Source organism: Panthera pardus, unplaced genomic scaffold (genome assembly GCF_024362965.1).
Source record: "Panthera pardus isolate Hobbes unplaced genomic scaffold, ASM2436296v1 HiC_scaffold_20, whole genome shotgun sequence".
Classification (NCBI taxonomy): Eukaryota; Metazoa; Chordata; class Mammalia; order Carnivora; family Felidae; genus Panthera; species Panthera pardus.
In genome coordinates, this window is record NW_026526766.1 from 66,695,698 (window position 1) to 66,706,116 (window position 10,419).

The following is a 10,419-nucleotide window of genomic DNA, read 5'->3' on the forward strand; positions in this document are numbered from 1 at the left end:
CTGAGGCAGGAGGGTGTTTGGTGTGTTCCTGAAACAACAAAGGTCAGAGGGACTGCAGTTGACTAAACCACAGGGAGAGAAGGGACAGACAGGTCAGGTAAAGGGTATCCTAGGGGCCATTATGAAGACTTCAGGTTAGTTCTGAGTGAAATGGAGAGCCACCTAAGGGTTTTCATAGGATCATTCTGAGTGATGTTGGATAGTAGATGGAAAGAGAAAGCGTAGAAGCAGAAGACCGGTTAGAAGGCCACTGAAATAGCGGAGCTCTGTGCTGGGCACCGTGGAACCTGAGATGCATAAATCCAGGCGTCTGCCCAGTGCAGTGACTGCTGTACTTCGCAGTGCGTCCTCATCTCCTGGAATACTTAGTTAAAACGCGGGTTTCGGACCCCCACCCCCAGAAAACCCGATCTAGCGGGTCTGGATCGTGGGCCTGGGAAGCGGGAGCACGGGGACCCGGGAGGGACGGGCGGGAAACCCGGGCAGGAAGGGGCCCCGTGGGGCCTGGAGACAAAGGCCCGGGTCCTATAAAGGCAGCAGCAGAGGCGCGGCGTCCAGGCGAGGGCGCACACGGCCAGCGACCGCGACAACGACGGCGCGGTCTCCCGGCTCTTGGCGAGCAGGTGCGTCGATCCTTGCGGTACGTGGGTGCCGCCGGGGCCGGACTCATGGGTCAGCGGGTCTCCCGCGCAGCGCCGGGTCTGAGCCGTGGTCGCCCTGGAGGACAGGGATGTGGAGGCGACTTGGCCGCGGCTACCAAGTCGACTCAGTGAGACCTGGGGGCTTTCCGAGCGGTAGGGGTGGTGGCGGGGCTCCGGGGGAGCAAAGCGGTCCCCTAGTGCGTGTTGGCCCGGCCGCTTCACCTTGATACGGATGCTGGAGACACCCCGGAGCACCTCCTGGGGCCGTTTGGGTAGCTTCTGCGTACCGGTGAGCTTACTCCCCCGAACCTGGCAGGTGTGAAACTTGAGCACCAGATGCGGCCGGGCTCCGCAGGCCCGGGGGAGCGAAGGTTAAGAAGAGAAAAAGGGGGAAAGCCGGGAAGTGAAGTGGGCGAGGGCAGCAGGTCGGGCGGGGTGGGCAGGGGACGCAGGTGCATGGGGCGGTGAGGCGCGGGTGGAACTCTCCCGGAGCGCGGGGTACCCACCCAAAGACTGTGATTCATGGTAAATGTATGTATTTAGAACATCAACATGCGGGGTTATCTAATGAGAAAAGTAACTTGCATAATAGTGTGTGTTCTGATTTTTAAACGACATATGCATGGTATATAAAGGATATATATCATTTATACACACACCAAACTGGCTACTGCTGGGAGAAAAAATTCGATAGATAGATAGAGAGCCTTGTATTTGTTTACTGTATGCACTTGTGTACCGCTTCGTTTTCGTTTTTGTTTTTGTGTTTTTTTTTCTTGGATGAGCATGTGTTACTTCTATAATAATTTCAAAAGGCAAAACCATATCCAGTGTTGGAGGTTAGGTACCTTACCCTAACCCAACTCTATAAACTACCTTTCATCTCTCTCTTTCTGGAGACTATTTTCACTTGTTTTCAAGAAAAAGATGAAAGAAGAAACCAAATGACAGGAAGAGAAATTTAAAGTCTTATGAACAAAGAGCTATATGAGTCTGAATGTCGGGGACAGGCCACCGCAGGAATGTTAGCTGTGACCCTTTGCTGCACCCTTTCCTGTGGCAGGGGTGCTCTGTGTCTAGACACCATTGGCATACAAAAAAAGCAGCAACCCCTATTGGGGGCATAGGTCACTTTCTGTGGGGGCATAATTATCATTCTTTTCTCTGGTAACCTGTGACCTTCAGTGGTGGCACCATAATAGAAGTTTGTGCCCACCTATGTTCCTGTTATATTTACCATCACGCTTCTCCTGCCCAGGCATTTTTAACCCCAGGTTCGTGACACCCACTCACCCAGAGGTCTATGGGTAGAAATCAGGGTTCTATATATCTGGACGGGGAAAAAAATTACATCTTTATTTCCAGTCACCCTTAATCTAAATTTTGCATTTCCTTTACTTATGGGTGATAAAGATTAGTACTGGTGACAACATCACCAACAAAAATCATAAATCCCTTCATCTCACAGATGTTGCAGATCTTTTGAAAAAACCGTTTACGTATCACCGTGTAGAAATTACAGTAGTAAATCATTTAATGTGTTTAAAAAAAGAAAGTGCATTATTACTGCGTTGCATTTTTAAATTATTTTAATAAGTATTAATTATAATTGGTCATTTTTATGCGTCCATGTATTTCAATTCATGCATTTAAAATAATTATTTTGAGAAGGGAACCAACAGCTTTTTATCTTATGTATTTAAAATTATTGTTCTGGGGTAGAGTCCTTCCCTAGACTTCCCCAGACTGCCAAAAGAGTCCATGGCACAAAAAAGGTTATGGACCCTGACCCATCAGGAGTCAGTGGTGACAAGATGCATAAATACAGAGGCATGGGACACAGGCTGTGCCACTGATTCCCTGCGTGACCTTGGGACAACATGCTTTACCTCTGTTTTGACATCTATCAGATGTCTTCTGCTTCTGTGGCATCTGGTGTATTTTTCAAGCTCTTAAATTATTCTGAAATCAAGCTTAGCAGTAATCAGTCCTTACAACTGGGAAAACACTAAATGCAATTTTCCTTTGATTTAATAAGTACTTTAGTAATTTTCCAGTGACCGCTGCTTTGAATTTTTCCAGCTTGTTAAATCGCTGATTTCAATTTCCCCCTGTGGAGAAGAGTAACACCCTTGAGGATAAATCAACAAGGAATTATTAAGCGCCTTCCAGGAGGGCAGGCTACATTTCTGAAGCCTATCTTTTCCTCTCCTTATTTCCTCTGTCTGCTTCTAGCACAATGGGATTGAGCCCTCTTAGAAGAGAACACCAGTTAGTTTATCCTGCCTAATCTTTTTCTTCCCAGCTTGAAAAAGATGGCCCCTGTCCCCCACCCCCGCCCCCGCTCCCCCAAGGGACTAGAGTTGACTTAGTGAGTGAGCTAAACCCTCTTTTGACAAGAGAAGCTTGAAAGTAACTTTGCTCCCACAGTCCTGGCTGCAAAGCAGCCGGCCTCGGTGTGAGCAAAACTGGATAGTTTTCTATCTTAAAATCCCGTGATTTAAGCTCAGACTGTCATATTTCAGTTTTAGTTGGTTACAGTTCTGACAACACTCCTATTTTCATTGTAGGTGAAAGACTAGGTTATTTAGAAATAAGGTAAGTTAGATAATAAAAAGCAATAGGCAGGTCATTGTGGCATTTCAGAGCAGAAAGAGGCCTTCGGTATCACCTTGTGCACCCCCTTGGTCGGTCGGGAATTCCCCTGGAATGCCTGGGGTAGGTGCTGTTTCTCTGCCCCTACAGCCCCTGTGCTTCTCTCTCCATTCACAAGGCATTGGTTTCCTCGGCATCCAGCAGCCGGCACAGCGTCCGGCACATGGGGTCAGTAAGTGTTGATGCCTAAGCTCGGAGCGCATATGATTGTAATTGGATCATGGGTCCTACTAAGAGTGTCTCCACAGAGAAAGGAAGTAGACCTGAGTGGCTGCTGGAGGGAACCTGAAGCCAGCCAGTCAGCTTGGGCCGCCATGCTTCCCCTTACCACTGGTTCTCAGCACAGCAATCTGTCTCCAACCTAGGCAGAAACAGGAAAGGCAACAAAAACAGGGATGGGGAAATGTCCTGGGAGCATGCAGGTAATTGAAAAATGCTATTCTTTGGAGTAATGACACTTCCCATCTGCATAGGGAAGAGAATCCTTGTATTTATTAGGCACCTATGTAGCAGGCACATACTGTCTCATTTATGTATTCATATGCATCACATAATGTATTATTTAATCCTCACAAGAACCCTGATGATGGCTTTATTTCCATTTTCCAGAGAAGAAATCAGTTAAAGAAGTTAACTGATTTTCACAGACTCATATATCTAAGAAATGGAGAGCTGAGATTTAAAGCCAGGTCTTTCTACATTAAAGCCCGTAAGCTTTCTTAGTTTTTTCCTATTATGAAGCAAATAATATATGAATCTTTTCTTATTATAAAAATGTAAAATGTTACCCAACTGTATCAAATAACACACACCCATCTCCTTTTTCTATCTTTTTTTTTTAAAGTTTATTTATTTATTTTGAGATGGGGAAGGGGGTAGTGGGGGAGGGAGGGAAGTGCAGAGGGAGAGGGAGAGAGACTCCCAAGCAGGCTCCACACTCAGTGCAGAGCCAGACTCGGGGCTCTACGCAGGGGCCTCTACGAGGGGATTGAACTCAACAACTGTAAGATCATGACCTGAGCTGAAATTAAGAGTTGGACACTTAACCAACTGAGCTACTCATGCGCCCCATTCATCTCCTTTTTCTGTCTTCCCCCAACCCCCTGCCCTCCCCCAAGGAACCATGTCAACAGTTTGGCCTGAATCCTTCTAAGTATTATGTTCTACATCCACACACACACCTGTATGTCCATATACTCTTACAGAGCACAACAAACAAATACGTAAATCAGGCTCAGACCTTTTCTATTACACTGTAGCTTCTTTATTAGGAAAACAAATCGCTAAATTACAATGAACATTTACCTTCCCCTGTTTTATTTGTCGAGATAATAACTGTAATCACTTAACATTTATTGAGCACTTCCTGTGTGCCATTTTGCTAAAGTGGTTTACGTGGATCATTTTATTTGTCCTCACAGGTAGTACCTGGAGTCACCCTTTACTTATGAGGCATTTGATGGACAGAGAGTTGAAGTAGATTGCTCAGGGTCACACAGCTAGGAGGAGCAGAACCTAAAGCCAAACCGGGGTTCTGGCTCCAAAGCCTATGTTTCTAACCACCATGCAGATGCTTCCATTGGCGACTGGCCCCTATAGAGTCAGGGCTCGATGGTAACAGCGTGGCTTGTTCTAATAAACTGAGACCATCATTTGGTCCCTACAGAAGGGAAAACGTGCCAGCACACGTGTAGTGAAATGACACCTGGGACATGTTGGCCTCCCTCAGCCAATCCCAGCAGTGTCTATAGTACTGTCACTACAACCAACACTGCTTGCGTATGTATGTAGCGTGAGTGCCTGGCACAAAACAAATGCTCTATTTGCTCTTGTTTCCCTTAGTTTATAGTTCACAGAATGCTTTCACATGCAACATTCCCCTCAATCCTTACAGCAGGCTATGAGGAGAGGATGGTATAATTACACCCATTGTAGATAGCTAAGGAACTGAGGCTCAGGTTGGTGAAGGGACTTAGGCAGTGCCTCACAGCTGGTTGGTGTTTGGTGCTGTGATGAGAACACACACGCTCTGAAGGGAAGGGTGGCTCTTCCCCTGTGCTAAACTCCTGCTCTACCTTCCCCCAGAATTGCAGGGATCTGGGGAGCGTTCTGCTTCTTTATCATACAGAGTTCAGATAGGGATGAGGGTGTTCCTACTTGGAGAGTAGAGCAGTGGTGTTCAAAGTCCGCCACATGCCAAGATCACGGAGAGGTTTGTTCGTTGATGCGCCATCCGTGTTCCCATTCACACATGTTAATCCAAGCTGTCTGCAAAAAGGGGACCATGCCTCTAAGAGTTAAAAATGGCAAAGTAAGATTTGGCAGTAGATGGTGATAATCAACTGTCCTGGAGTTGGAAAGGTCACCTGAGTGCCGGCTCGTGGAGGCCCGAACATCTTCTACGGCATCCATGGTAAATCGTCACCCTCACTTTCTCTTTGTCCTTTCTTCTTGTCATGCTGAATATCCCCACTGTGTTTTTCATAAAAGAAGGTCTGAAGACTCTTCACCACTCTGTTCATACTCCCCTAAATGTGGTCCAGTCTGGATATTTTACCTTTTGCACAGTGAGGTCCAACCCTCCAGGTGAGGTCTGCCAGCTAAGAGGAGAGCTGTGCTATCATCTCCATTCCCACAATTGTCTTATTAGTGGAATCTAGAATCACGGCTTGTACTTTTTGAGAATCCATATTCGACTCCCTGTTGGCTAAATATAGATTTTATTTGCACAAGTACTTAAACCTATACTGTGCCTGGTTCTGGACAATTAGGAAGAGTTGGTTATAAAAGCAGTAGTGAGGGTTCTGGGGTAAAATGACCTTGTAACAGGGGGCTTTGAAACAGCTAGGGAGAAAAAGGCTGAAAGGTATTGTTCTTACCCTGTCCTTTCTTCTGCCACATTTTCTTCCCTTACCCAAAGGAAGACTCAGAAAAACCTAAAAATGAGGAAGTGAATTTCCTAAAACCCGGGTCAAGAAGAACTGACATCCCAAATTCTTGGCAGGACATGTGATGCCCAATAGCCCTCTTATCAGGTATTGGCCCTTAGGGCCCTTTCTCTTTCCTGTTTCAGGAACTCGAACATGACCAGGAAGATCTTCACAAATAGCAGGGAGCGGTGGAGACAGCAGAATGTCAACAGCGCCTTTGCCAAGCTGAGGAAGCTCATTCCCACTCACCCTCCGGACAAAAAGCTGAGCAAAAATGAAACCCTTCGCCTGGCAATGAGGTATATCAACTTCTTGGTCAAGGTCTTGGGGGAGCAAACCCTGCAGCAAACGGGAGTGACCGCTCAGGGAAACATTCTGGGACTCTTTCCCCAAGGATCCCACCTGCCGGACAGGGCTCTGCTCGGTGACTACCAGGTTCCTTCACTTGACCCAAGCCACCACATTGCATAGTGGGGCTCTGGCTGTCATCACCCAGCGGGGCACTTGCTCAGAAGCCACTGGCTGAGTGACCGCCTTTTGCATGTTCCAGAGTCAACTTGATGAATAAATTTGGGAGGCATGAATTTAAGCCTCATAGGAGGTGGGGCCAGCTGCAGGGAGCCAAAAAGAGGCCATGAGGAATGTGGCTTTGGAGTCTGTCACCCCCAGGGCGGGGGCGGGGGGGGGGGGGGTGGTGGGACACTTCAGGATCTGCATAATGTTTGGAAAAGAAAAGCATCGGTTAAAAACAGGTTGGAAAATCACTGTTTTACTCAATATGTTTTCAATTACAAGGAAGTTTTTCCATAACAGATCTCAGGCCGATGAATAAAAAATGCTTCCCTCAGAACATATTTTAAAGTTAGTTTTGAGAAATGAAGTCTGTTTGATGGAGGGTGAACAAAATAAGGTTGATGAATGTGAAGACCGCCCTCACAGAAACGAACTTGGAGACTTGTGGGAAACTCTGGAGAAGAGATCCTCCTGACATGTGAGGCTTACAGGAACACAGCAGATACGTGTGGAAGAGCTCTGCATCCTTTATCTCTATGGAAATGTGAGGTGTTGCTCGCATTGAGCCATTTATATATGTGTTATCTCTAAAGCCAAATGCTGGATTATATCTGTGAGTGGAAAGGACTGGATAATTTGTGATTTAGAGTTCATGGTTTCTTATGAAAAATAGTTAGCTAAAATAGGTTACCTGCCCCCTTAGTTTCGCATGTCAGGCATTAAAACTTTTAATGTAGCCTGAGTTCCTGCTGATTTAAGACCTGTGAAATTCAAACGTAATTATGAAAATCCAAACATTGCCATTTAACAACTCATTTAACAACTCATATAACAGAGAGCTTAGTTTAAACAAAAGATCTAGGGTAGACAATAGGAATGTAATACCAGATTTTAGTGAATTAATGAATTTGTAATTTGTCCTCCTTGCTGTGGAGCGTTAGCTCAATCGTATGCTGGGAGGGGTGGGACCCCCTAGTCAGTGAAATGGCGTGGATCTGACAGAACTACTCATAAGCATGTGCCACCCTGCTGATTGGATTCAAAGATGGATTCAAAAATGAATCCCATAGCTGAGCCCAGAATACAAATAGTGTCATTTGATTGTCTCTGGGACATTTTATTCCCCTAAAGTTCTTGACGGTACGTTGGTTTTAAAACATTCTGAACCACAGGTAGGAAATTGCTGGATTTGCGATTACAGATTTCCAGTGTACACACAATAGGGGGATTTCAATTTCCTCTTTACTCTAGAAAGAAGATATTTGATTTATGGAAGGTTGAAAAGGTTTAGTTTGGTGATCGGAAGAAAGCTAGATGAGGCTCCCCCCAAATCTCATTCCCCACAAATAGCAAGGTCATAATATCATTAACCTCTACCCGGCACTCACGCTCATAGTCCAGTGCATTTATCAGAAGCAATATGTTTTCCTTCTAGGTTCTTTCTTCCCAGTGCATTCCATAAACTTCCCTATGGATCCAGAATAGTACAGGGAAACACATGTGCACAGAGACTAGGCTATTTCCCCTGAATGTGCATTTCTCTCTCATGAGGTTATGTGGGCTTAAATGTGTCAAACTACCAACTGATAGTATATCTCAAAGCTTCGATGACAGTTGTCAACTGAACAACATTACTTATTCTCTCATCTGGCATTAAATCAAAATAACAATTTTGACAATATTTTTTTATTAGCTTCATTGTGACATGTTGCCGAGGAAAGTACAGAAGACTTCTTTGCCTGAATGCAGGATTTTATTGCTCTTCTCAGAATGAGTGCACTTTTCTGCTGTTGGGGCCATGTCTGTGTGTACAGAAGGCCTTCTCACTGAAATGTAAGACAGTGCTCCTGAAAAGTCATGAGGAGATTGAGTTATCATTAAACTATATGAGGGGGGTAATGATTTAAAGAAACTCTGTAGGAAATTCCATTGAAAAATGAATAAACACTTAAAATATTACTTGGTGTAATTCACCTCTTAAATTATGTTGCAAGCTTAGATTTTGGTCTATCAGGTTATGCTGGATTAAAGTGACTGTCAAAAGGAATTGTAGGTACACATGGATCAAAATGTTTGGCAAGGTGTACATGAGGCCAGATGCTAATGGAAAAACTACTCTGTGGTCTTTGCTGTCTTAGGCTCAAGGCTTGGTGATTGCAGTAGTAAGAATTTATGGTTAAAACACTACAGTTCACTGATGGTACATCTCTTTATGGATCATTTGAACGCAACAGAAAAAGTTTAGACAGATTATATCATCTATGCTACTCTGTTACTTGGAAAAAATGTTTGGTCTGCTATGGATACCACTGGAAACTTTTGGAAACCAGGCATAAACGGGGCCATTGATTTATAGAGATTGTTAGATTGGCTAGTTTTACTCCTCATTTTACAGAGGACAAAACAGGTCCAGAGACTTGTAAGTGACTTTCCAGAGATCCCATGGACAATTAGTGGAAAGCTGGGACACAGTGCCTGATTTCCTGGCCCTGTGTACGACCTTTCTACAGCCCTGTTCAGCCACTACGTTTTTTAGGATTGAAAATGGATAAGCACCTTATTGTTATGCTCATCTCTTTTCAACAGTGTTCAGTAATCTTCTTCATATGCCTTTTTATTCAAATTAAATTATTATGCTTTATAGAATGTGATTAGATGTATTAACCAAAGATTTTTTTGTTGATGTGTTTTATGAGTTTTTAACCATTGAATTTGCTATTTAACTATTAATTTATTGCAAATAAATTATTTAAGAAAAGAAACTGTTCTTTTAAAAAAAGAATTTAATAAATTTACTAAGCACATCCACCTGTTCTCTCCATCCTCACAGCCACTGTTCTGGCTTTGACACCCCCCACCCCCCACCCCCTGCACCATTGTTTTTAGTCTAGAAAAAATCTAGCATCCCCTGCTTAGTCTCTCTCTCTCTCTCTCTCTCTCTCTCTCCCTCTGGCTCTCTTTACTTCACCTTTCACACAGCTCCCCCATTGTCCTTCTCAAATCACAGCTGTGGTCGGATCACTCCCCAGCTATCAAACCTTCAGTGTCTTGTCCACCAGACTGAGACATATGCCTTACCCCAGTAAACCAGGCACTCTGCAACCTGGTCCTTCCATGTACTTTCCACAGTCCCCTAAGTATATTGTACATGCCAGTGAAACTACTTCACTTGATGGTCCCCAAACATGTCCCACTTCTTAATACCTCTGACTTTTCTCTTGTGACTCCACTTGCACACATGAATGTTCCCATTCTCTCTTGTTCTTTTTTCTTAAGTTTATTTTTTTGAGAGAGATAGAGACAGCACAAGTGGGGGAGGGGAAGAGAGACAGGGAGAGAACCCCAAACAGACTTTGCAGTGCAGACCCCAATGTGGGGCTCGAACTCACGAAACCATGAGATCATGACCTAAGCTAAAACCAAGAGTTGGACGCTTAACAGGCTGAGCCACCCTGGCACCCCCCATTCTCTCTTGTTCTACTTGTCCCTACACCCGCACCGAATTCCACTCACTAAAATCCTTCATGACTGATCTTAAACACCACTCCTTCACAAAGCCTGCCTCCTTGTAAACACCATTTCTTACATGAAGTCCTCCTAGATTTCCACCATTTAATCTGATCTCTCCTTTCTTAGAATCCCCTTTTGTGCTTCATGACCCTTATTTCCTCTAGTCAATG

General features: G+C 44.7%; 2 protein-coding genes across 5 annotated transcripts in view; both read left to right on the forward strand.

Annotated features, from left to right (window-relative positions):
* The window catches only part of FKTN (fukutin), a 97,567-nt gene extending 88,869 nt beyond the window's left edge, over positions 1 to 8,698 (forward strand). For 2 of the 4 annotated variants that reach the window (XM_019454284.2, XM_053908152.1), the window contains exons 13-14: positions 6,346 to 6,525; positions 6,935 to 8,698. The gene's annotated coding sequence lies outside the window, so the exon portion shown is untranslated. The remainder of the gene's footprint in view (positions 1 to 6,345; positions 6,526 to 6,934) is intronic. The other 2 variants (XM_019454286.2, XM_019454285.2) reach the window with 2 other exon arrangements.
* On the forward strand, positions 650 to 6,888 carry TAL2 (TAL bHLH transcription factor 2). Its single transcript, XM_019454287.2, has 2 exons — positions 650 to 769; positions 6,346 to 6,888. Exons 1-2 carry the CDS (start codon positions 669 to 671, stop codon positions 6,695 to 6,697), a joined length of 453 nt encoding a protein of 150 aa, XP_019309832.2. The 5' UTR covers positions 650 to 668; the 3' UTR covers positions 6,698 to 6,888.
* Positions 8,699 to 10,419: the final 1,721 nt, after the last annotated feature.

Excerpts from the sequence above, each read along its gene's own strand:
- TAL2 (XM_019454287.2), top strand. The coding sequence starts at position 669 with ATGGGTCAGCGGGTCTCCCGCGCAGCGCCGGGTCTGAGCCGTGGTCGC. Across the intron at positions 770-6,345 it reads GCGGCTACCAAGTCGACTCA|GGCCCTTTCTCTTTCCTGTT; the intron begins GTGAGACCTGGG and ends ATTGGCCCTTAG.